A 27588-nucleotide genomic window follows, 5' to 3' on the forward strand; every position below is an offset into this window, starting at 1 on the left:
TCTTTTTCATTTCTTTTACTGAACATAATTACTTTTATTATAAATTTATTAAATCACTTTGGACCCAGCATGTCCTTAGGTTTCACCCACTCATCAAACTGCTCTGCGGTGAGAAAGCCAAGTTCAACAGCAGTCGCCTTTAAGGTGGATCCATTTTTGTGCGCCGTCTTCGCAATCTTTGCCGCCTTGTCATATCCTGAAGAAAAAAATAAAAAAGGCAATGTAGGAATTTGTACTGAAATCTGGTTTTCTTTTTTTTTTTTTAATTTTTTTTTTTTTAAGATTTTTATTTATTTATTTGTCAGAGAGAGAGCGAGTGAGAGCGAGCACAGGCAGACAGAGTGGAAGGCAGAGTCAGAGGGAGAAGCAGGCTCCCTGCGGAGCAAGGAGCCCGATGTGGGACTCGATCCCAGGACGCTGGGATCATGACCTGAGCCGAAGGTTCAGGTTAAGCAGCTGCTTAACCAACTGAGCCACCCAGGCGTCCCTGAAATCTGGTTTTCTAAAGCAAAAGGTAATCATTTACTCAACTGAGGCTACTGATCTCTTAAGTAACATGTTTAATCTTAAAAAATATTTAACAGAGGGGCGCCTGGGTGGCTCAGTGGGTTAAAGCCTTTGCCTTCGGCTCAGGTCATGATCCCAGGGTCCTGGGATCGAGCCCCTCATCAGGCTCTCTGCTCAGCAGAGATCTACTCTGCCTGCCTCTCTGCCTCTCTGCCTACTTGTGATCTCTGTCTGTTAAATAAATAAATAAAACCTTAAAAAAAAAAATTTAACAGGGGCACCTGGATGACTCAGTCGGTTAAGCCTCCAAATCTTGATTTCAGCTTAGGTCATGATCTCAGTCATGAGATCGAGCCCCTTGATGGCTCTACATTCAGCATGGAGTCTGCTTAAGATTCTCTCTCTCGGGGCGCCTGGGTGGCTCAGGGGGTTAAAGCCTCTGCCTTCGGCTCAGGTCATGGTCTCAGGGTCCTGGGATCAAGCCCCACATCGGGCTCTCTGCTCAGCGGGGAGCCTGCTTCCTCCTCTCTGTCTGCCTCTCTGACCACTTGTAATCTCTGTCTGTCAAATAAATAAACAAAATCTTTAAAAAAAAAAAAGTCTATCTCCCCTTCTGCCTCTGCCCCAGTTTATGCTAAATAAATAAAATCTTAAAAAAAAAAAAATTTAACAGTGATTATCCTCAGAGCTGTGACTTCTGATGCAGCCTAAACCCTTTACTTTTCATAAGTGAGATAGACTTAAACATACCTCACTTTCTATAACAGATTTGCTTCTACGGGCAGTTGGCCAATTTAATTGTCTTTGGGTTCCCCTGTGTACCTCTCTGGCTAAATGCTAATGTACAATAATTTTTAAAGGATCAAAAACACATTAGCCAATCTCAATACTACACTGAGAACAACTCCTATCTTCACAGGGGAAGAACAGAAACACAATATAGCACCAAGACATGAAAACATACTTCTAAGTAGTAGACATACGTGTTTTTTCTAGAAACATGTTCAACTGGAAGCAAAGATTCTACAAAAGCATAACCAGCTAAGTGTCGCAGTGCCCCCAGCAGATAGCAGTCCCGTGTAGGAGCTGTGGGCACTGGCTCGAGAGGGGAAGGGGTGGGGCTGGGGAGGGACGCACCTGCCAGGTGCTTCCAATACACTTCCCAGTACTTTGACCTCTTCCCAACATCCCAAGGATACAGTGGCAAGTTTTAGCAGAAATCTATTCTCATACCAAACACCACCACCAAACATATCTGTTTGCCTAAGATATTTGCTTCTGGAATTAACAAAGGCAGGGACAGCTTTGTAAGTTGTCTTAACACAACTAAAAAAAGGTCAGAAGGCAAAAACAAGAAAGAACATAAAAGAGTGCCTAGCTCGCTCAGTTAGTTCAGCGTGTGTGTTTGGCTCAGGTCAGGATCCCCTGCTTTTCCACCTCCCTCTTCCCCTACCCTCTGCCTGATCTCTCTCTCAAATAAATAAAATCTTAAAGAAAAAAACAAACAAACAAAATGAAACCAACAAAGGAGGAAAAAAACCCCAAATACCCCCAGATCAGAGGACTATGGTCAAAGGGACAAAAGCCTTGAGGCAACACAATCGTCAAGCGGGCAAGACGTGACGTGTTGTTGGCATGGACCCCTTAACCACGCATGAAACGAATTATGGGCAATTTCAGTATTCACCTGAACTGGCGAGGCTAAGCTTGTTGAAAAGGGCATTTACTGATCAGAGTAACTTTGAGAAAGAATTTTCATCAGATGGTCAGGGTCACCATTAGGTATTGTGTTGCCTTATACTGAGGACGTTAGAGTCTACGTCTTAACGCTAACCGTTCAGCTCTACTCTTCGGGTTCCACAAATCCCCAGCCCCAGCCAGCGTGCTCCACGAGTGCACAGAGAACCCAGGACAAGCAGCTACAAGGTTCAGGCTGCAGCAGCAAGGTGCAGCTTGCCCATTTATCCTCGTATGGCCTTTGGCTCACAGAAATCTGATTCCAAGAAAGACCGATCAATCACTTGGCATTAGGAGCACTTGTAACTTAAGTGTTCTGAAGTCAGATGTGAGAGAACATTTCTCACATAAGCCTTTGGGTTCCCCTGTGTAGCTCTCTGACTGAATGTGAAAGTACAATCGTTTTTAAAGGATCAAAATATTACCAATCTCAATTCTACACCCCAGAACAGGCTATACTGCAAGTCACAGCTACATACATATATGATATATACAGATATATAACCTATAAATATTTGAAACAGTCAAATGAGCTCTAACTTTATAAAACAGAAATTACAGCTTGATGTAAAGCCAATAGTAGAAAATCTGCCTTGAAAGTTCGGCATTATAGAAGAGTATTTTAAACAGCAACCATATCGTGCCAATGACTGTATCATAACTTAGTATAAAATAGAAAATCGAAGAATATGTTAACAACCTCAGCTCATCAGTAAGAAGGTGGGAAAAGGCTTTCAAGGCACCATAACAATGCAGCGAGCGCCTCCAAACCTACGGGCTGAAACTGTGTATTTGGTAAGGACCACTCTGGTCAGTCCCCAGTCTAAGCAGGTATGTTTGAATTTACACAATAAAATATTTATAGTTCTGGAAAAGGCTTGCAATGCAAGACTCACGGTTTTAAATACAGTATTTACATTTTCCTCCTTTCCCTATAAGCAATGAGTACTACTCTTTTTCTTCTGTCCTTATTGGTAACTCCCTATATCTGAACTGAATCAAAGAACAAAACCGAAGTGTAGTAGAGCAGCTAGAGAAGGCAGAAAAATGAGCTCATCCCACACTGCTAACCGGCCAGTGCCACCTAGTGACGCTACCCGGTGAGGAGAGCTTTCCCAGGTAGAATGTGCAGAACATTCACCCTCTCAATACCACTGAGATCTGTGTTAATTTTGAACTGCTGAGTTACCACATTTCAAATGAAACGAAGCTTCACTGACAGCATATTAATATATAACAGTGTCTTTCAACCCAGTTGCAAATATTTTGTGAGATTTTACTAAACAATGCCCGAAAGGAATTTACTGTCCACCTTGATCCAACAATCTCTTAAAAATATTTTAGCTTTTTAATTTTGTAGTCGAAAATGGCATAATTCCCAAACCTTACCTATATGAGGATTAAGAGCTGTCACCAACATCAGAGATTCATTCATCAGCTTGTTGATCCTCTCTGTGTTGGCCTGGATTCCCACGACGCAGTTTTCGGTGAAGGAAACAGCCGCGTCCCCCAGCAGCCGGGCTGAGTGTAACACGTTTTTGATCTGGGACAGGAGGGGTGAAGTGGAGAGGGAGAGAGAGAAAGAGGGGTTTAATGAGCCTAACTTTTGTGTCCAATAATATATATTATGCGCTGGTTCCTAAATGAGTATGTAATTTGATAAACATGGAGCACTCCTGTGGTGTGTAAAGCACCATCCCCCAGAAACAAATGTGAAAGAAATTATGAAGCTTTGAGGACACAGAAATCTCAAAGACGTAAAAGCCATAAACACAAACTGGAACCCAAGACCTGTAGTGTGAAAGAACACTGAGTGGTATAATATGTTAGCATGAAGAGAAAATTCAGTTGCAGGAATCGGTGAAGTCCTATTTGATGGAAGAGACTTAGATAACCAGAGATGGAAAAAGAATCTTCTAGAAGAGAAGTAAAGATGCAGAGGTTAGAAAGTTCAGGCTGTGTGAGGCAGTCAGTACAGAGAGGGCTTCCCAGGTCTTAATGGCCATCATGTTATTAATGCTTAACAAAAAAATATTCCCCAGACCCTTTAAAATAAACTTTCACACAGTATTTAAAATGAACATGAAATCAGTTAGTTTGCTTTAGAGGTTTTTTTCCCTTTTTTGTAACATTTCCAACACATATAAAGATATATCTGCATCCTACTCTCTTTTGGGTCTAAAAACTCAGGGTCTGAAAAGTACAGTCCCCAAAATGGACTCCAATAGAAGGCTCAGAACTTCAAAGTTTGATTTGGCACTAATGATTTTAATATGAGGCAAATGCTGGGGCGCCTGGGTAGCTCAGTCAGTTAAGTGTCTGCCTTTGGATCAGGTCATGATCCCAGAGTCCTGGGATCGAGCCCCACATTGGGTTCCCTGATCAGCAGAGAGCCTGCTTCTCCTTCTCCGTCTACTCGATCCCCTACTCGTGCTCACTCTCTATCTCAAAGAAAATCTTAAAAAAATTTATAAGGCAAATGTTGATTACCTTGATGGATTTTCTATAAAAGACAAAAAATAGATTTTTTTTTTTAACAAAAAGATTAGCAAGACATTTGTTGCACATCTATATTGCCAGACAGCCGGTATTTCCTGTTTGGAATCTGCCATGCAAGCAAAGGTTTAGATGTCTGAGTTCTGCTTTGGCTGGGCTTGTATTTTTCATTAGATTGTACATTTCACGAGGGCAAAAAAATATGTCTTGCTTATTGTTCTATCACTAGTACCCAATATGGTGCCCGATATAGCTTTGAAAAATGCACTGAATAAATATTCTTAATATTTGTCATTTGCCTGTCTTTCTCAAATTAAAACCAGACTTTACACCAGATGCAAACTGGTAATAAGCTTCCAGTGTATTTTATATACAACACTTTACACAAATAAAGCACTCCAAAGGATGGCGGTTCCATCATCTGAAGCTGAGGAAAGAGGACGAAAGCTAAAGATGACGCACCCTGCTGCATCTTCATGAAGAGGAAGATAAAGAACAGATTTTAGACGCACAAATGTTTTCCAGGTATGTGGAAAAGGGAAAACCGATGAAGGAAAGCCAGAGAAGGACAGGGAAGAACATGGGAGGAGGGTGCTGAGGAAGCCAAGGAGAAGTGTTTCAAGGCCAGGGTCAGATGTCACCAAGTCTACGGGCCTGTGTGAGTTCCAAATGACCAGAAGAATAATTCGAGGACCAGTCGGGGGCAGGAACCGGGAGCAGTGAATTTGCCTTAAAGCGAATGCGGGTTATCCTTCTAAGACATCGGAGTTTGAGGGAAGCCGCAGCAATGTGAGCAGGAGACAGGGTTGAGGGACGGCTCAAGGAGACCAGACTTATTTCTAGCCACTGGCATCTCCCCCACTGGGTGAGGGACAAGGAAGAAACCCACACCCTATTTCCAGACTTTTTCTTATTAAATAAGGCAAACCATCAAATCACCTGAGCTAAAAGTCACCTAATTAAATATCCAGGCTGAATCTTCTAATACTAACAAATGCTTGACTTCCAATTGCTACTTACATCATCTCAGTACCTAACATGAAATCCTAGAAAACTTTATGAAAGAAAACACAAGACAATTAGCCTTCAGTCAAAAAACATTAAAAACCGAACCTCGAACTTACCATCATTGGCTTGAAAACATTCAACTCAAAATGTCCATTGCTGCCTCCGACCGTGACGGCGACGTGATTCCCCATGACCTGGGCAGCAACCATGGTCAGCGCCTCACACTGGGTAGGGTTCACCTTGCCTTCAAAAGAGCCACCAAGGAAAGAGTCCACGTCAAACGTGCTCAAGGTGTCGAGTGCCAGTTAAGATTATGTATCATGTCAACTGATCAAGAAAAGGAGGAAATCTAACTTCGTTAAATAAAGCAAGTCCCCCGTCATCAGGGCTGATACAATGAAACCAATCAAGAGAGAGGGATGGGTGACCCCAAACCGTGACCCACTGGCTCAGGGGCTCCTGAGTAATGAGTACCCACACCCACACCCACACAGGGAACGCGGCCCTCCCCGTTTCCACAGCTTTCGTTCACTGCAGAACACTGGAGCTAGGCACTGAACACCCCGTGGGGAGTGACGCAGCCCCTGGCCTGCAGAACCTGGAGGCCGGGGGGAGAGAGCCAGCAATTACAGCACATGAGGGGTAACCACAGAGAAGCCGGCAGCAACAGGAACACTCATAAAATAAGCACCGGGCTGACATTCGGGAGACTTCTCAAAGCGGACATGAAGCAGAAATTCTCCTACTCATCCTAAGTCTCCAGAGCCCCATCACCCTGGGAGCACCCCTCTGATGAGCTCAAGTCTAAACCAGACACCGCAGATGCCTCCGACCAGTACAAGGCGACACAACGGAAAGGTTACTTCCTTATCTGTGAATCTGGGCTTCTCTTTTCTAGGCAATCACTTCGAATTTGCCGTCAACTAAACTTACATCATTTTCCAATGTAAACTATGCTAAACCTCATCTCTTCTCGTTCTATACACATGCACCGATTTCAAAGAACCTATAGTCAGGTCTTTCTCACTATTAAAAGTCACCTTGTCAATTTTACAGAGACGAATCTTGATCCTGTCACCCGGTGTGCTGCTGTTTCCTTATCCGCTGACGTGAGCCACTCGTACCCCGTGCCTTCACCCTTGGTCACCAGTGAAGTAGTGAAGGGGCAGAACCCCTCAGCCTCCCGTCTGAAGTCAACTCATTAGTGTCACTCCAGAATCACTGTTCACCCACTACATTCATCTAACAAGGCTACCCACATGTCCCCAAGGGACTCAGTGACTGTCACAGGAGACTGTAAATGACTCGCTAGTGCCTGTGTCACTTCCCTTACCTGACAGGCCAAAACCCAAAGCAAAAAATGAACTAACAGGCAGTTGGAAGAATTTGTTTCTATTCAACCCATGCTGATCACTTTAACAGCTCGTTTCAGGGTTCTTCTGGCTTTGGATTATAAAAGATGGAACTTACACATTCGCTCATGTGGGGAACCAAAATGCACGTGCTAACTCATTCTCTCTTCCTGTATTGCTGGGTGATGTTCCCAACTCGGATCACGGGGGGCCCCCACACATTCTGAAACGAGTGTGCAACACACGTCCCTATCCGTGTTCGGGATCAAACTCATGCTCAACACACGGAGACGCGCTCTTGTTTATGAGGATGCCCGGGTTCTTGCCCAGCTGCAGTGCTCAGATTTACCAGCTAGGTCATTACCTGGCATGATACTGCTTCCTGGTTCATTTTCAGGCAAGATCAGCTCTCCCAGACCTGAGCGGGGACCAGAACCCAGAAAGCGAATATCGTTGGCGATCTTCATCAGACTGCAGGCGCTCGTGTTCATGGCTCCACTGAGTTCAACCAAAGCATCGTGGGCGGCCAGAGCTTCAAATTTATTTGGAGCAGTGACAAAAGGCAAGCCTGAAGAAAAAAAATATATCTATGAGTTAACAGGTAGAATTAAATGGTTTTCTTTCTAATATCCGCAAGTTAAACAGAAAGTTCCAGGTCACGAAAAGCAAACACAGAAGAAAAATTTTACTTAAAAAAAAATGATTATCTTCTGATTCAAGCTTTGTCTAGGTTTAAGTCTTGAACAAGCAGGAAGAATCTGGAGATACTAGCGTGTTTAAAGGATAAAGAAACAAGGACAATAAAAGAAATGCACTGAAAGAAAAACACTATTCTCCTGCGAACATGCGTATGATGCCTACTTCTGAGTAAGGAGGAAAAGGAGCTAAAGTTCACTTTATTCCACACTCTTTTACTTGTACAATTGTTCCCCATCTTAGGCTGTCCTGGTGCCTCCTTTAGCCAGGACCCTGCAGACCCCCTGAGATGGCAGGGGGGCAATAGGAGTTAGAATTTCCACTCACTGTTGCCTGTGTTCAAATTTTAAAGATCACATATTCTAATTCCTATAATACAGTTCTTCTCAATTAAAACTTGACTGAAAAACCAATCTCTACTAGTGACCATCTAATTATGTCTGCCCTTTCAGCCAGTAGCATCCATCTCTTCAGAAGAGTTTTCTGGAGATGACAACTCGGCTGTAATAATAGTTATTATCGAGAACACAGCACTCTTTCTACTAAAGGAAAAACAAGATTCAAAAAGGTCATTAACTCAGAGAAATGTCCTAGTATGATACAGGGAAAAAAGAAACTAAGCCTGTCAGTATCTCAACATATCTACCATTGAAAGCACTCTGTCTCAACCATCTGCTGATTTTGCCTGCTTTGAAAAGGGTATTTGAAACAGTTTTAAAGGGAAAATGACTGAGCATCACGATGACAGTAAACAAGCCAGCACTGACGGATTTAATTGCACACCGTATGAATCATAGATGGGAACCATGAAAGGCAGAAGGATGAATACTGTTACTTCTGAAACAGACATAAAACACGTTTGATGGGAAAATATTATTTTTTAGCTTTAAAGTCACAAGAATTCAAAGCAGAAACACCTAGAAAATATAGACCAGTGTAACGAAGAGGAGTCGGAATTCATATTCCTGCTGACCTGTGAGCGCGGCCACTTTGGCCGCCACCTTCTCTGCAAAGCCGATTCTAGTATTCAAGCCGGTGCCCACGGCAGTGCCTCCAGCCGCGAGCTCGTAGACCCTTGGCATGGCGGCTTTTATTCTCGCCATCGCGTATTTCACTTGTTGAACATAACCACTGAACTCCTGGAAAGAGAAGGAAATTAAGGAGAGAACATGTGATTTCTTAACAGCTTACAAGTGACTCTGACTGTGTTGAACAGAAGTTCTTTTAAACATGTTTCAGGTACTAAATTATGAGCTACCAAGTGGCATGTGTACCATTTTAATTCATACAATGATCAAAGTACAAGGAAGAATGAGGATTTATAAACCTAATAAGGTGGGATGACACCACAGAGGGGAACGTGCAGCCTGGTTAACTGTCTTCTTTTAACAGAAAGCAAAGAAAAACAACACAGGAAATAAGCTTTATTTTTTAGATTTTATTTATTTCTGCAAAAGAGAGAGCAAGAGATAGGGAGAGAATGAACAGGAGCGGAGGGGAGGGGCAGAGGGACAAGCAGACTCCCCACGGAGCAGGGAGCCAGCCCTACATGGGACTTGATCTCAGCACCCTGAGATCATGGCCGAGCTGAGGGCAAACATTTAACCGACTGAGCCACCCAGGCACCCAGGAAACAAGCTTTAAGAAAGAATTACTTTAGTACATTAAATTATTAGTCTGTTTGCAGGTGATTTTTTTCTTGTTGTTGTATCCCAGACAACTTCAAGAAAGAAAAAAAAAAAACAAAACCTGAATCGTCTCTCCAGACAAGTACAGACAGACATTTTCTCCACACAATTTCAGCTTAAAAACCTAACGGAGAACAGAAGGCTGAACAGCTCACTGAAGAGCACAAGCAGGTAACAGGCCACAGTAAGACTAGAGCTTCCGGATGCAAGTTAATTCTGCTATTACTGTCACAGGGTTCCCAGAAAGACATTCTACAAAAGGTAGCCACAGAATGTATTGTCTGAACAGGACAGGGCCCCTTTTAAGAATTATGCTGAAACAATTTTAAGAATTATGCGGGGTGGGGCACCTGGGTGGCTCAGTGGGTTAAAGCCTCTGCCTTTGGCTCAAGTCACAATATCAGGGTCCTGGGATCGAGCCCCACCATCAGGCTCCTGCTCAGCAGGGAGTCGGCTTCTCCCTCTCTCTCTGCCTGCCTCTCTGCCTACTTGTCATTTCTCTCTGTCAAATAAATAAATAAAATCTTTAGAAAAAAAAAAAAGAATTATGCAGGGACAAAAGGCATAAGCCAGAACGCAACCAAGCAAGCTAGACTAGATGGTTACACTAAAGCTCTTTTCCCTGCTTAAAAACATGGAAAAACCATGAACAGTTCTGATTAGTATGAGGATATCTTACTGTTTTAAAGAAAACATTTTAGAAGCTGTAACCCCTTTCAGGTAGACCGGATCCATCCAACCTAACGTCACTAATACATAACTGGCTGGGTACACTGAAGAATTTCTTTTTATTGGGGAAAACCTGCATAAACTCAAAAGGCAATTCCAATCAAAGCAAGTGTAGGTGCTCCGGTAAGGTGAAGTCCACCAGAAAACTGTTGCTGACGTAACAGGGAGAATGATGATTTCACCCAGGAGGCTGTCATGGCCCCAAGAGACATTAGCTCCGTGGTTTTCCACCATGTGACACACACAACAAGGAAAACGTTAGAAACCAGAGGGACACTGCTCCGCAGAAACCATGCCAGGCACTAAGACGTGCTGCAAAGAGAAGAGGCTTCAGGGACAACAGAAGGTAGGAGCTCCCTTCTCTCGCAGCACCCGTATTCCGATGAATCAGTTCGTTTTCCTCGTCCCTTCCGTATTGAAATTGAGCTTGAAGCAATCAAGCTTCCTGCGGTGTTCATGTGAACAAAACTACAAATGAGCCCTTTCAAGTAAGCAGCCCCGCTCCCCTCGCCATCACCTGATACCGCATCTGAGCAACTCACCGTTTCCAAACCATGGGAGAGTTTTACCATCAAAAACCATTGCCTGGGGGCGCCTGGGTGGCTCATTGGGTTAAAGTCTCTGCCTTCGGCTCAGGTCATGATCCTGGGGTCCTGGGATCGAGCCCCGCATCGGGCTCTCTGCTCAGCAGGGAACCTGCCTCCCCCCTCTCTCTGCCTGCCTTTCTGCCTACTTGTGATCTCTGTCTGTCAAGTAAATAAATAAAATCCTAAAAAACAAACAAACAAGCAAAAAACAAAAACAAAAACAAAAAAAACATTGCCTGATTCCCTTCGTGTCCTTTGTGGTGCGTGCTACTAGACATGCTCTGAGGCACTGATCAAGAAACACAAAAACACTTTCTGGTATTTGGGGAAAGAGAATAATACCTCTTCCCCATACGGCCCAGAACAATCTTACAGGTAGACAGGCCTTGCTTAATCAATTTAAAAGTAATTTTTATAGAGCCTACTCTGTACAGTAAGAGACCAAGGGAGACAGGATGATGGTCCTGGGACGCTGAAGGCGGCGGTGACCGCTAACGCCAGTATGTGCTTATTACTACATGTCGGCATGCTTCTACACCCTTCATGCAAACCAATAAGAACCTCACAACTGGGCTAGGGTACAGATGTTATTTTCCTCATTTTAAAGCTCAAAAAACTGAGGAGCAGAAAAGCTCACTAATTTTCCCAGGGTCCCACGGTTTGTACGTAGCACAGCTAAGCTCTCAACCCGAGCGACTGCCGAGAGACTGGCTCACTGTCCTCACGCTGTGCTCTTCCCCTGAGAAGCTGTCAGGAAAACTACTGACGGCTTAATGCAGAAAAATCTCTGCCACTGAACTGTTACAAACTGGCCTCTTATTTTTTATTTTATTTTATTTTTTAAAGAGTTTACTTATTGATTTGACAGAGAGAGAGAGACAGTGAGAGGGAAGACAAACGGGGGGCGGGGGGGGATGGGAGAGGGAGAAGCAGACTCTCCGCTGGGCAGAGAGCCCGACGTGGGACTCAATCCCAGGACCCCAGGATCATGACCTGAGCCAAAGGCAGACGTTTAACAACTAAGCCACCCAGGCGCCCCTAACTTGGCCTTTTAAACAAGTACGATTTAGAGGGTAATATGCTGGCCATTTGTACCAATTCCCAAACCGAATCAACAGCCGCACTCATCTACCTGCCCGAGGGTGAGAGGAACAGCATCCTGCGTGTGAGTACGCCCAATTTTGATGATCTGGGCAAACTCTTTAGATTTGGCATGGAGAGCATCGTGTAGCTTCTGGAGTCCCGGCAGGAGCACGTTGTGGACCTCTATGGCGGCGGCAATGTGCATTGCTGTGGGAAATGTGTCATTTGAGCTCTGTTGGAAAATTTACAAAAATCGTAAAATGTTACATCAGAAGCAACAAAAAACACACTTGAATGTCTCCATTAAAAACATCTCTAAATGATTACACGAAACTCATGTCTTTAGTGCTTAATGACACTGACTTGCGGCAAGACCCAGCTCACTTAAGGTCCGAGAGCAGCAGTAGGGCTTAATAAGTGCAGGACTGTATCATATATGCCACCTCCTCTTCCATGCTATTAGGATATCTGCTAGTAAATGGCAGCAAACAGGAAGGACAATTAACAAGTGCATGTAAGGATATCTTGCAGTTACCGATAGTCTTTTATTAAACTTGAGCAAAATTCTTGTGAGGTAGTTCATCACTTTTAAAATGAGGAAACTCAAGCTCTCAAAGAAATGGTGTGACTTGCCAAAACAGTTAGGAACTGGCAGAACTGGGACCGAACCAGGAAGTCCATACTCCACACTCTGTTTTCAACTGGAAACCCTATACTTTTAAATTATTATGCTACTTTAAAAAAAAAAAAAGTGTTATTTTTATAGGTTTTTACCGTGGAAAATATCAAACCATTTCCAAGAGCAGAATGAATGGTACAAGGAACTTTCACGGTGTACACCGATCTCACTTGCCACACAGAGCCCCTGACTCGTACACATGCGATCACTCTCACTTGGATTTCAGACTTCAGTATACATAAAAGAGAAATTTATATATTTAAACACAAGTAATAAGTTTGAAAGATCCTTCATACGGTAGCCTTGATGAAAAAGCTTCCCCATTAATACTTTAAAATATATTAAATTACACCTAGCACCAGATCCTAATTTCTGAATATTTTCCAGTGAGATCCTCCAAGAGTTCCCTGGCAAAATGGGCACTGGCGGGGCCCTGGGGCAGGGAAGCGACAGCATGATGAGCCTGGAGCATCTGGTAGAAGAGAGTAGAGAACTGCTTTAAAGAAAGAAAAAAGGAGCAGGGGGAAGGATAGGGATACAAAGGACACGGGAGCCAACGGAGAGGACTCCCAGAGCGAGAACAATCTGAGCAACAACATAAGTAGTAACAGTATCAGATTAGAGCCCTAAGAGTAAAATAAAAATGCACAAATCCATGTTGATATACATAAACAGATACATAAGGGCGGAGGTAGAGAGAAGAGGACAAATCTTCTTTATGGAAAAGTTCCAATTAATACGAGCATAAGGAATGAGGGGAGTACAAAACCTTAGCATCACCACTAAGACATCACAGTCGTAACTGCTATAGGCCAGATCCACTAGTGAACGCTAAGCTTTGCGGACAAGTTTAAGGAGAAAGAGGGTATTTGCCCAGCACCATAACTACTTATTAATTCTGTGTTGATTTTAGTACATGACCAAAAATTCCTTGATACGTCTCCCCTTAGAAAGTGAAGTTGAAGGGCGTGCCCGAGCAGAGGCAGGCCTGCGTGGCTCACTTCTAACAGAAAACAGAAGGTGGAGAAGCCCAACGGCCTAAACATGGGTTGAAGTTCACATCACCAGTCCCAAGTCCTGGTGCTATCATGTACCCCAGCCGTGACACAGTAAGAGGAGCCCTTCCCTTCTGAACAGTTTTCCCAAAATCCAGTGTCTCCACCTGATCATGAGAAAGCATCAAACAGATCCAAACTGAGGGATTCCACAAAATACGTGACTGCTACCTTCCAAAGTGTCAAGGTGACAAAAGACGAGAGTCAGAGACTGGAGGAGACTAAGGGAACACAGCAACTAAGTGCAACATGTAATGTGGATTTTATCTTGGAAGAAAAAAGATGTTGGCAGAAGACTAGGGCCATCCTAGTAAAGTCTGTCTAGTTGAGGGTGCTATATACCAATGTTAATTTCACAGTGGAATAAACGTACCAGGGTGAAGAAAAATGCTTAAGGGAAGCTGGGAGAAAGCTATACAGGAACTATGTGTGAAGTACCTTTGTAATTCTTTTATAATTCTAAAATGATTTAAAAATAAAGCATTTTTAAAAAACAAAACAATATAAATAGACTTATATACTAAATTCAGGTTCCCCAACAGGGATTTTTATGAAGTTTAAGACATAGACCTAGGATTTCTAAAAGAAATAACAACATAACAAGAATTCTGGAACACTGAAAAGAAATAAAATAAAATGGAAAATTATATACTTCAAAGAAAAAAAAATGTGGTATATGGACTTTCTTCATCTGGATTGAACCTGAATTTTGAAAAGTAGCTTTAAAATATTTTATTTTTACTACTCAGACCTCTGTTGAAATAAGCCCTTTAAATTGTGAGTTGTTAAAATAAAATCAAAAGAAAATGCCAAACACACAAACAAATAAAAAACTATCAGTCCTTTCCACTAAAGAATGTAAAAGCCAAATGAACCTTCCTTGTCAAAAAGCTAATTCCTGTTTTACAGGCATAATCTCGGGCATTCTTTTCAATTTATAACAAAGAAAAGATCATATACTGACCTGGCTTTTATTAACGTGATCATTGGGATGTACGGGTTTCTTGCTACCAAGTTCACCTCCTAGCATTTCAATTGCTCTATTGCTAATGACTTCATTTACATTCATATTTGTCTGGGTTCCAGATCCCGTCTGCCACACCACAAGAGGAAAATGATCATTTAATTTACCTTCGGCTACCTGCAGGAAAAAAGGTTTAAAAAATGGATTTTTAAAAATAAGAAGTATTCGCTATCCATTTAGCTATTGTGATCAGCTATGATTAAGGAGTCGCCTATCAAGTGCCATTCTAAAGATGCTCACTTTTCTCATACGCTAACTGATTTACGGATGGTGCCACACAGCTCGTGCTTGTCCAGCGACTCCAGGCTTCTGCAGCAGCCCATGCTCCAACCACTGCTGCTCTACAAAGTGAAAGGTTATCTACTCTGAAAGATACAATTGCACGGATTGCAGGTGAAGACTGAATCAAAGCCATCTTTCTTCTATATCTCCAACGGCCTCCTCTAATAATAACCAGACAGGGCCACCCGTTAAGGCTGGCACACCTTAGACACGTTTCCTGTGGTGCTCAGTGGGAATGTCCTATAGAAGTCACAGCTGGACTCAGCATGATAATGAACGAGTCACTTGAAAGTGAGTTTGCTGACAGCTACTTCACTGCACAGACGTCCGACATGTAGCAACTGCCCAGAGTAGAGACAAGCACAGCCCAGATTTGTCCGTTTCTGTCATATAATTTTATGTGTTAGTTTTTGAATTATAAAGCTTTCTTAGAGAGTAGGTGCTGAACTTCATCTTCTAGACGTCTTCTAGAATGACTTTAGCTTAAAAAAAAAACAGTACACACCTTAGAAAATTATTACCTTTAACAATTGGTCCCTTTTAAAATACAACTTTTTTTCCTAGTTATGTAATAGACGTTCAGTGTGGAACATTTTGAGAAGTGAGAAAAATGTAGTTACGACAGCGCTGCCCCTCAGAAATGGTAACTCTCGGCATTTTGGTTTCTCCCTTTAGGCTTGTCCCAAGCAATGGGTGTGCAAACGTGCACAATGGAAAACACATGTTCTCTGTTCATATTTTCCAAACACAAATGGGATCATAAAATACATACATTTTGCTACCTCCCCGACCCATACTTCCTATATGGTGGGCTCCATCATAGGACATTCTTTTTTTTTTTTTTTTTTAATATTTTATTTATTTATTTGACAGAGAGAGCGCACAAGTAAGCAGAGCAGCTGGCAGAGGGAGAGGGAGAAGCAGGCTCTCTGCTGAGCAGGGAGCTGGATGCAGGGCTTAATCCCAGGATGCTGGGATCATGACCTGAGCAGAAGGCAGCCGCTTAACCGACTGAGCCACCCAGGCGCCCCTATCATAGGACATTCCTAAGAAAGTAATTTTCTATGGCTCTATTATATAGTTTATGTAAGCATCTGTTATGGTCAGGTACAGTCTAATTTGGTATTACCGTAAATAGTACTACAATGAAAAACATTGTAAATATACGTTTTTAACCATTATATCTGACTATTTCCTTAAGATTACATAAGTGGATTAGTAAAATTACATTCTCCATACATATCAAGTAACTGACTAGTTTTAAAAGGAACCATTTATACTTAATAAAATAAAATGTAGTATAAGTTTAACCATGTCTCTTCAGGTTTTCTTCAAACTGTGAAGAGAATAAAAAATAAAAGGTATGGGGTGCTTGAGTGGCACAGTTGGTTAAGTGTCTGACTCTCAGATTCAGCTCAGATCATGATCTCAAGGTTGTAAGATCGAGCCCTGCATGGGACTCAGTGAGGAATCAACTTGAGATTCTCTCTCCTTCTGCCCCTCCCCAACTCTCTCTCTCTAAAATAAAGTCTTTAAAAATTTAAAAAAAAAAATTTTTAAAAGGTACAGCATCATCGCAAAACTTTTGCCACAATATTTTAAGCACCACATTAATATCCACTAATATCCAAACAAGCTGCTGTCACCCTACCTTGAAACATTAACTCGGGAATTCAGCGCCCCTTTTCCCTGCCAGAGCCTGACATCATCTAGCAGAGATGCGGGTCTGATGCCACTGAGTAAACAGCACACTTGTCACCTCCTACCTCATCTGCTGCCTTCATGATGGCCTCGGCAATCTTGGAATCAAGACCATAATCCTGGTTTACTTCAGCAGCGGCTCGCTTCAAAATGCCAAAGGCTTTAATAACTGGGATCTAAAATTAATCAGAAAAATATCTCAAAATTGCAGGTTTCATTAAGAATATAAATATAAGATTATTCTTTTATGCAAGTGCAAAACCTACATAAAACACTAAAGTAAGTAATGTTATAGTAACACTAAGATTACAGAGAGGTATGTAATGAACCAAGATTCATCACGTATCTGTTTAGGGAACCAAACAAAAGCAAATAGGTTGACTCTTTAATACGTGTGTGTCTGACTGCACCACCCCCCGGAAACACACAATGCACCACTTTTTTATGAGAGATTAAAACAGACATGTGTTTATTTCATATATATAAACACTAATGGCACTCAGTCATTTCACCAGCAAGTACCATTTTTCCTCACTGGATCTCATGCCATATTATAATTTTTCCTTCTCCTCATTAAAAACAATAAAAGTAAAAATAATATTTAACTGCCAATAAGTTCTAAATAACCATTACTAAATGGGTATCACTTCATCCCAAAGCCAAAAAGCAAGTTCTTCTGGTTTGTCAATGAGGCTTTGACATTCCTTAAGTCACTGGAATGTCCCTCATAATATTTCTTTAAGCCCAGGGTATTACATCTGGACTTAGGGCTTACAGCTTCGGATGCATCATCTCACCCTATCTCAAACCCTTTCGGTTTGCGGATCTCTTCACTTCCTGCTCTGGATCACCTCACCAAATTGAAAGGGATGAAAGTCAGCAACTTTTGCTGACTCACCAAGGAAGTGGTATCTGGTTTTTGTGAGACAGGAAGTATGTATTATGGCCACAATTAATAATGCAGATTATAGTCTGGCTCCCACAAGAGGTCTGAAGGGGGAAATGTGCAAGGGGGAACGAAGGGTGGGGAACTGTACAGGAGAAGCTACCGTCCTCACCCAGAATCGGGGGGACACTGAAGAAAAGGAAGAGGACATGTTAAAACCAGGCTGAAGGGAGGACAAGCTGAAGGTCAAACAGAAAAAGAAATAAGACAACATCCGTGTTTTGAATTCTAAGAAACCAGAATCAAACCATTTTGAGTGTTTTACCCAAATGAGATAGAAACAAATGGCACATAGCATTAGAAACTTAAAAACTGTAAACATGACACGGATGGGAATTTAAATTTCTACAGGAGGACACTGCAGTGGTGGCTTAAACCACTGCCAGGTCGTAACCGAGAGGCCTCCCCACTCTGGCCATCCGAACGTGGGGACTGACCCCGGTGTCTGCGGACTCAGAAAATGAAAAAAGCGTCACAGCAGTTTCACTGACTACGATCACAATAAAATGGTAAAATGTCACTGGGGAGAAAAAGAAGGGGTCTCATTATTCTTAATTTACTCACATTAGAAGTTCATAATCGTTTTTGGTTTTGCTTTCCTTTGGACCTCAGGTACAAGGGGCCAGGTTTACACATACTGCTCAGATCAGGGCCCATCAGAGTCTGCTTTGTATTTTAAAAAGTTCAGGATATTAATCGAGGTGAAGCAAAATGTGACCAAAAAAACAGATACCCCACATGCCCATCTTTTACAGGCGCCTAACAGAAACAGCTGCCCCATTTCTGGAGCAGCGGCAGCAACCACACACCCCTGAATCCCACCTCTGCCGCCAGAAGCAGGAGCAGGAGCAGGAGCAGGAGCCCTGCTTACTCCCACCACTAGTGCCCTGCACTGACCTCCTCAGTCCCAGGAGCTGAACTCAAGGGACACTTCAGATCACCTGCTACCCTCTGTCACCTCACCACGTCATCTGACCCTAGTTTGCCCAACCACTAGGCTGACTGGTGGAGGCAGTGACAAAAAGATTTTCTTTTCTATTGTAGAAGTGTATAAGCCTGTGAAAGTTCAGTCTTAAAGGCTTAGCAATGGGCTAAAATATGGAAGTTAAGATGACTATAGGATAAAAAGTGTATTCGGAAGACAGTATTCCACAGCTCCCCGGCCAAAGCCTGGCCACTTGCAGGCTCCGAGCCTAGGCCACAGCCTGGCGCTGACCAGGGTTCACACCACGGCCAGGCTCCAGTAGCGTACGGAAGCCAGTCAGTCAGTTCTTTCCACTTCTGACATCTCCGAAGCCAGGATGCATCACCATACAGCCAATGACAGGGCCCAACTCTGACAGCCCTTCTTCCTAGTGCTACTGAGTGCATCTTACCAGTGCATCTTCTGAGGTCATCTTACACTTATCGAAATATGGTAGAAAAGTTTCCTAATCCTTCGGTCATTCACCTGGCACTGTGCGTGTACTTATGTATAGACAGGGTGAAGAAGAATAGTTTTATGTATTTGTGTACACTTTTCTGGAAACAGAAACCAAGATAGACAGAAAGTATAATATTAAAGAAAAATCTGTTTCCTTTTCAATCAGTCTCTTAAAAATCTGTCTTAAATCAGCTTAAAAAACTAAGTATTAAAACGAAAAATGTTCAAACTAAAATTCTAATAAAAATCTGAAAAAAAAAACCCAGCAAAAATAAAGAGACTCACAAAGCCAATTCTGTAATAAGTTTTTATTTTAACTCAGTAAGATATTTATTTGTAAAATAAAGTGACTTGTTTGAATAAAGCCAATACTTCCATAAAACCACTTACTGGCATGCGTTCTGTCGCACCTCCAATCTTAAAGTTCATTGTGGATCTCACCGTCTGGGCGCCATAATACTTATCATTTGGGACCTTGAGTTCACCAAAGGTGTCAAACTCTATCCTAAAGGAATTTTGACTCGCCTAAAGAGAAAAATTAAGACACCGTTAGAGCCTGAAAAGAAACAGTATCAAAGTAATAATATCCTATCAGCTTGTAAGGGGCAAGAAACCTAAATACCTACTAAAAAGATAAAAAACCCCACTGGATTCTCCTTCTGCTCTCCGGTTCTTTTCCTGACAAATTTCTGTCACACTTTTTTTTTTTTTTTTTTTGGGAGTATAGGTGACACGCACAACAGTACACTAGTTTCAGGTGTAAAACACTGAGACCAAACTCTAGGTCCTGCAGTGCTTGCCACGGTGTAGGGTGTAGCTATCACCTGTCACCACACAACGTCATCACCACACAATCCACTGCTTTCCTTATGCTGTACCTTCTACCCCAAGACTGACCTCATTCCTTAACGAGCCTGTACCTCCCACTCCCCTTCAGCCATTCTACCCATCCTCTCGTCCTCTTCCCTCTGGCAACCATCAGTTTTTTCTCTATATTTATGGGTCTGCTTCTGCCTTGTGTTTGTTTACTCATTTGTTTTGATTTTTAAATTCCACATATAAATGAAATCATACGGTATTCATCTTTCTCTGTCTTATTTCACCTAGCATAATACCCCTCTAGGTCTATACATGCTGTTGCAAATGGCAAAAAAACAAACCTCATCTTTTCTATGGCTGAGTAACATTCCTCTCTCTCTCTCTCTCTCTCTCTCTCTGTGTGTGTGTGTGTGTGTGTGCACAGTGTGTATACACCACACCACACCCTCTTTATCCATTCATCTCTGAGTGGACACTTGGGCTGCTTCCATAATTTGGCTATTGTAAATAATGCTGCCATAAACACAAGGGTGGATCTATCTTGTTAAATTCGTGTTTTTGCTTTCTTTGGGTAACCATCCAGTAGTGGAATTACTGAATCATATGGGATCTCTAATTTTTTGAGGGGCTGTTCCCCCACTGTTCTCCACAGTGGCTGAACCAATTTGCATTCCCACCAACAGCACATGAGGGTTCGGTTTTTCTCTGATCCTCGCCGACACCTGTTCTTTCTTAGCTTTTTGGTTCTGGTCATTCCGACAGGTGGACGGTGATATGTAACTGTGGCTCTGAGGTGGAGATCCTTGACAATTAGTGATGTTGTGTATCCTTTCATGCCTCTGTTCGCCATCTGTACATCAGGTCGTCGGCCCATTTTTCAATCAGATTATTTGGGTTTTTTTGGGGTCAAGTTCTTCATCTATTTTGGATTTAACCCCTTATCAGATATTATTTGCAAATAATGCAGATGTTAAAGACAGACAGACACACCTACTCAGAAGATAAAGGAAAGCCTCTTAAGTATCTCTAGTAATCTTTTCCAATCCAGGAGTATACCTCTTATCGGTTAAACTTCAGCCAATTCAGTGCACTTGGGTTAATCTCTACTTCACTGGGAACTTTAGAAAATGGTCTAAGAATGATACTTTAAAATTTGTAAGTATTAGATATTTAAGCAGAGCTTTACCATGATCTACAAATACTACGAGCCACAGCACAGTGACTTTGCAGTCAAACAGCCCCCCAACGCAGTCGCTGTGTCACCCTTAGTAAGTCAGTTTTTCTCATCTATAAATTAAATGTAGCAATAAGGGAGGATGGCTAGGTCAGTTCTTAACCTTTCCAGAGCAAGTGAGCCCTCTGAAGATATGAGGAAAGCTATGGATCCCTTCTCTAGAAAAATGAACATAAATACATATATGAAAACTCTTACGTATGATTTTAGGGAGTTTATATCTTGAAGCCAAACACCACCCTGAATAAGAACCCATGATCCAAAGTCCCTTTTATGGAGACCCTAGGATTCTACCAAGTACTTCAACTTTTGCTGATAAAAAAGTTAACAACTGCTCAACAAATATTTTAGAATACTATAAAAAAGATTTATTGTAAAACACTAAATAGTTGGAATTTAGTCACAATTTAAATCCAGGAGACTTCAGAAAGATACTCTGAGTTTTAATGTGCATTAACTATGAAATAAACATGGTCAGATGATTCAAAAGATTTAAAAATCCGGGGCGCCTGGGTGGCTCAGTGGGTTAAGCCTCTGCCTTCGGGTCAGGTAATGATCTCAGCACCCTGGGATCGAGCCCCACATCGGGCTCTGTGCTCAGCGGGGAGCCTGCTTCCTCCTCTCTCTCTGCCTGCCTCTCTGCCTACTGGTGATCTCTCTGTCAAATAAATAAATAAATAATCTTAAAAAAAAAAAAAGATTAAAAAATCCCTAGCCAAGTAATTCTGCTTTAGTAAATAGTCCTCTGGGGGGAAAAAAAAAATTAATCTGTGGTTACCCTTTGGGACTAGACAGGTTTACAAAACTGTTTATTATGTTATAAAGCCTTCTGGATTGCAAAAAGAGAAAAGTATGATTGTATCTAGGTAGAAATACAGTAATACTATCAATGAGGTACATTTTTTTCCTATGTCTAAAAGTCAACAGAAGACTGGCCTAAGCCAGTAAGAAGCAGTAGCTAATAAAAATAATCACACCTCAGTGTAATTACTGGGCCAATGTAGCAAATTCTTTCCAAGTATCATGTTATTTGACTTTTACAACCACTTTAGGAGATTTTACTATTACCATCTCCATCTTAGAGGAAATACTGGGGCTTGGAGAGATGAAATAATCTTGGGAGATCACCCAGTTAGCAAGAGGAAGGGCCTGAAACCCCCCAACCTTGGACTGTCAAAACCCGAGAGCTGTTTGGATTACTACTTTTTTGTTACTACTTCCAAAAGCCAAGAAATGGAGGGAGTAACTTCAGATTGGTCCCAATCAGCCCCCAGAGTTGTACCCCAACTCTGGACAATAAGAGGACGTAAAGATGAGTAGTTAGATTTTTTTCTCTAGTAGGGCTTGGTTACACTGACACCACTATACACCCACTTGGCTCCCTTCCCTGTAGACCAAAAGCACGTGGGGTTCTTCATTTCAAATACACAAATAAAAATATTTTCCATTATGATCTAAGTTTTAGATAGCCTCAGGAAACATCCACATATGTTGAAGTAGACTTTGGCCCAATAATACCAGCAATGACAGCAGTGACACTGGACACATGAGCTAGGTTTTCTTCCTCTTGTCATCTCGTTATGTGACAGCAATAAGAAATCAGCTCCAAAGGGGAGGTCAGTTTCCATCAGTCACTTGAGGAATCAGGTTCAACTCCTTAGATTTACATCACTGCTTTCTGTGTTCAAAATTATTAAATTTGCATCATGAAACAGCAATATGTTTGTCTCCTAAGTAACTGGTTTCTATGGTAAAACTCAGATCCATTCAAAGTTATTTGAAAAGATCTAGATGAATATATTTTGCTGTGTTCTTCAGCTTAAACCTGAACAATTTTTAAAATTCCAAATTAAGAAATAGCAACCTCAATCAAATTCTAGGATCTTGACAGTGACCATTAAAATGTGCAGAGGTCAATTGTGGCTGAAATCACAATCCCAGCAAAAACATCAAAAAACATGCTTATTGTCCTCATTATAAAAAATCAACATCCCAAATTTGCAACAATAAACATTGTTTGCAGCAGCTTAGGTAGCTAATAACAAACTGTTGCAACTTATTTCTTTATTTGAACCCAAGGAAATATATACATTGCATCAATTTGTAAAACAGAAACGGAAGCAATGCTGTCAAACACTTTAAGACACCAGGAATGAGAGAAAACTATCTGTCAGGAAGCTAGACGTGGCGTCAGGATCTATTACAGAAGCTCTAAGAGAGAGAGAAAGAAACAAGGAACCAGGTAACTTTGACAATCTCTCCAAACCTTCTTTTAAGAAACCTACAGAAGCCAAATTTCGGTAAGTGTGCTTTGCAGTAACCCACAGAAAAGGCCTTTATTCGGTGACCTGGTACATACATCAACACATACATATACGCACACAAGGCTGAAACAAAAACCTCATGAAACAGTAGGAATATTTTCTCTTCCATGCCACTCTATTCTGTCAAAATAAAAGAATAATGTTGGTAACTACCCACTACATTGATTTCACTATCCACTAATCAGTCCACCTGAGGTCTGAAAAGCACCTATGTGGTTTTCAAGATTTTCCAAATTATCATGTACATTATCTCTTCCCAGTGTCATGGGCAAGAAGAAGAGGGATGCCCACCCTGAAATACTGAGAAAATGATCAGTGCTTTTGATGAAAAATGAAGCGACGAATGGCATCTCTTAAATATATGTTTTTACTTCATACAATATAATCCAGTGTTACTAGAAAAGCTAGTGCTTCTGAAAATCGTGCCTTCATATGCCATAACTCAGAGTTTCTAACAGAAGGCAGTTTATCACTTCAGGTAACACCACGGTTTAAAGAGTTTAACCAGCCAGGCATGGGGCAGGCAAAAGTGCTACTTGCCACGGACGCCTGTGAAATTCGTGCTCATTTAAAATCTCCTCACTTCCAGGGAAGCATGAAGGGTCATGGTCCTGCAGTCGGACTGCCAGTAGGCCCTAGAAATACCAAGGACTATTGTTAATAGACACTAACCCCAGGAAACTCTCAAATTCAATGAGTGGTTCTCAGAATCTCAAAGCCAGTCTAACCCTGAAAGGTCTCAGGGTCCTGGGATCGAGCCCTGCATCAGGCTCTCTGGTCAGCAGGGAGCCTGCCTCCCATTCTCTCTCTGTCTGCCTCTCTGCCTACTTGTGATCTCTCTCTCTCTCTGTGTCAAATAAATAAATAAAATCTTAAAAAATATATATATAAATAAATATATATATATATAGGCCTTGAGCCTCCAAGATATCCCCATGTATATTCATGTGTAAGATAACCATTAACTAAACCCTGGCATCTCCTGAAGAAATGAAATGCCTTTCAGATTCTCAGGTTAAAGTGGGTTAAAAGAATATTTCAGCATTCAAGAAAATCCAAATCATTTTTTCTGTAAAAGGACTATTCAAAGATATAAAAATCCACTATTTGACTTCACTGTATTTGGGTTTTCGGTTTCTTTCTGAAAAAGTGTGTCTGGTCTTAAAATGTAGGTAGTAAGGAGGGCACGTGTTGTGATGGGCACTGGGTGTTAAACGCAACTATTGAATCACTGAACACTACATCAAAAACTAATGAGGTATCACACAGTGGCTAACTGAACATAATTAAAAAAAGGGATTTCTCAAATTCATAAACTTCTGCTTCCTTCTAAAAAATAATGTAGGATGACCACCAAGTCCTGCTACACTGGAAAAATATAATAAATGTTTTATTGATATTACACTGCAATACAGAAGATATTATCTACGCTTCCAGACTTCATAGTCATTCTGCAGGTCATGAAGGAAATAAAAGTGACTTAACAAGATGTAGGGCTTCCCCACCCATCACACCAGCAAGTGACCACCAAAGCTACATTGTAGCTGTTCTCCATGAGACATTCTCACCTGAGGGAGCTATTTCTCTGGGCAGTTTTTATCACATCATAACTAACTGTGCATGCATCCTTTGTTTACTGAATCTCCCTGCTAGTCTCTAAACTCTATGCCTGTGGTGACTGTCCTTTCCATAGGGCCCAACACATAGCAGGCATTCAATAAATACATTATCTTCCTACTGGATAAACATTTGTGTTCTTTTAGATAAAATGTAACTTAGGGCAGTTAGGGTTATGTAAATCCTCAACAGCAATAAGAAAAACTTAATCAACACAAAGATTTTGGAGCAGAGCTCAGAGGGCAGAAGATATATTTAGAATTAGGGGGGCAATCTGTCTTCATTTGATCTTAGCTATCATTCCAACACTAAAAGCAAGGCAGTGCTAGCTTTGGAACATTTAGAGCAAGGCAAATTCAGCTCTCCAGCCTCCGATTCCCTTTTACCAAACACTAAATTAGTAAAAACTAAATAAATTTTTAAAAGGCTCTAAAATGCATTAAAATTAGAGCAGGGAGTTGCAGGAACATAAAAGCACCCCGATTTTGTAGTTTCAAGCACAGTAATGCCGTGTTAATATCTTCAAGTTTACAGTTCAGAAAATATCTTGGACTTTTGAAATACAGGGAGGCACTAATTTAAGCGCACTCACTATTTGCCAAACACAAAGTACTTGCACATGAGCAATGTTGCCGGGTACCTGTTCTTACTTCCATTCTACACGCAGAAACCCAAGCACAAACACAAGCGGCCCCAATGCCCAGCTCTGGGTAGCAGCGCCGGATCTGCAATCACAGACTGCAAAGCTCACACCACGGCTCCGTGAACCGCGCGGAACTGTGACTCTTCCTAAACTACCATTTATTTCCCAATTTGTCCTAACAATACCCGCGTGCGTAAGTATTTAACATGCCCGGTAAGGGGCGTCTGGGTGGCTCAGTGTTGGTTAAGCCTCTGCCTTCGGCTCGGGTCATGAGCTCAGGGTCCTGGGATCGAGCCCCGCATTGGGCTCTCTGCTCAGCAGGGAGTCTGCTCCCCACCCGACCCCCGCCTGCCTCTCTGTCTACCTGTGATCTCTGTCAAATAAATACACAAAATCTTCTAAAAAACAAATAAAATAAAAGGCTCGTTAAGCAGCCCTAATCACGGAAGGCGCCACTCTAAAGCGCAGAAGACTTGACCTTGGGCCGCTAAGTTCCTCAGGAATCTCCGAATAAAAAGTAGACTCGGCTCCACGTTGGCTCCTAACCAGCCTGCACCGACTGACTTCAGGGCACAGCTCAACCCAGGTCGGGGAACCGCAGCCCAGCAAGCGAAAGGGGCCACTTCTGAGAGGCGGAATCTTCTCCGTCCCCAGAGCCCTCAGCCCCACCGGAGGCCCGCAAGCCGCTCGCAGGGGCGGGAAGAAGCCCCCGGGCGGAGGCGACCGCCCGCAGCCGGCGGAGGGGCCGCGGAGGCAGCGGCGGCAGCGGCCCTCGGCCCCGCCTCCAGCCCCGCACAGTCGCCAGCGCGGACGGAGCCCCCCCGACCCCGCCCGCCCCGGAAGGCCGGAGCGACCCCGCAGGACCCTCGCCGCCCCTGCCCGAGCGCTCCCTGCGGGCGGCGGCGGCACGGCGGGGCCCGGACGCCAGCCACGCGGGCACGCAGCCCACGCCGCGCTCTGCCGGGACGCCCCGGGAATGCCTCCCGCCCGCCCGGCCGGCCAGCGGAGGGCTGAAGGTCACCGCCGGGAGGCCGCGGCTCGGACGGCGCGCGCTCACCATTCGGGCGGAGGTCGGGGTCCGCGGCGGGAGGACGGCCGCCTCTCCGAGGCCGGGAGCGGAGGCTGAGGCCGGAGGCCGCACTAGGCGACGCGAGCGCGCGAGAAGCCGAAGGGCGCGATACATGATGCAGCGGGTACCTGGGTAGAATTTGGGGGTGGTTGAGGCCACGCCTCCGCGCGGGTTGTCACAATCCGTCCCGCCCACGGCGCCTCGCTCTTATCCAGTCAACAGCCTCAAACTCAGCGGGTGGGGCGGGACCAATCATGAATGGCCAGTAAAGAATGAGGGGTGGGGTTAACTTCGCGAGGAGGAGCGGACCCTTGACTCCCTCGGACTCCTGGGAAACGAGTGAGAAGGGAATTCTGGGGCGGGAAGTCCGGTTACTCTGAGGGAGCTCGGTCGCCGCGTGAGGCGGGCGGAGCTGGGGGCTGACAGGCGCGTCCGCGGTTCGGTCGATAACGTATTCCAGGAAGAAATATTTATTTATCGTGTAGCCCGTCATTACTGCTTCTCTCTTTGCAATCTTTTTAAAATTTCTTCCAGATTACATCTTCCGTGTAGAAATTGTGGAAATCGGAGCAAAGTATGAACAATGAGGTAATCATCACGATGATGATTAAGAAAGTCGTTCTGAGGTCTCTGCGGTTGCCTTTTCTTCTTTTCTCGGACTGTTTTTTTTTTTTTTTAAGATTTTATTTATTTATCGGACAGACCGAGATCACAAGAGGCGGAGGGGGAAGCAGGCTCCCCGCTGAGCGGAGAGCCCGATGCGGGACTCGATCCCAGGACCCTGAGATCATGACCTGAGCGGAAGGCAGAGGCTTAACCCACTGCGCCACCCAGGCGTCCCTCAGCCTGTTTTTTTCGAGTGTAGTGAGGGCGAGGTGTATAGTTCCCG

The 27588-nt window shown here is 43.0% G+C and overlaps 1 protein-coding gene across 1 annotated transcript; it reads right to left on the reverse strand.

Annotated features, from left to right (window-relative positions):
* Positions 1 to 26864, reverse strand: FH (fumarate hydratase). The gene is made up of 10 exons (XM_032319400.1): positions 26688 to 26864; positions 19384 to 19518; positions 16690 to 16800; positions 14582 to 14758; positions 11933 to 12115; positions 8770 to 8935; positions 7465 to 7668; positions 5865 to 5992; positions 3634 to 3787; positions 1 to 196 (listed from the first exon to the last, which is right to left on the reverse strand). Exons 1-10 carry the CDS (start codon positions 26811 to 26813, stop codon positions 54 to 56), a joined length of 1527 nt encoding a protein of 508 aa, XP_032175291.1. The 5' UTR covers positions 26814 to 26864; the 3' UTR covers positions 1 to 53.
* Positions 26865 to 27588: the final 724 nt, after the last annotated feature.

Source organism: Mustela erminea, chromosome 17, assembly GCF_009829155.1.
Source record: "Mustela erminea isolate mMusErm1 chromosome 17, mMusErm1.Pri, whole genome shotgun sequence".
In the NCBI taxonomy this organism is placed as follows: Eukaryota; Metazoa; Chordata; class Mammalia; order Carnivora; family Mustelidae; genus Mustela; species Mustela erminea.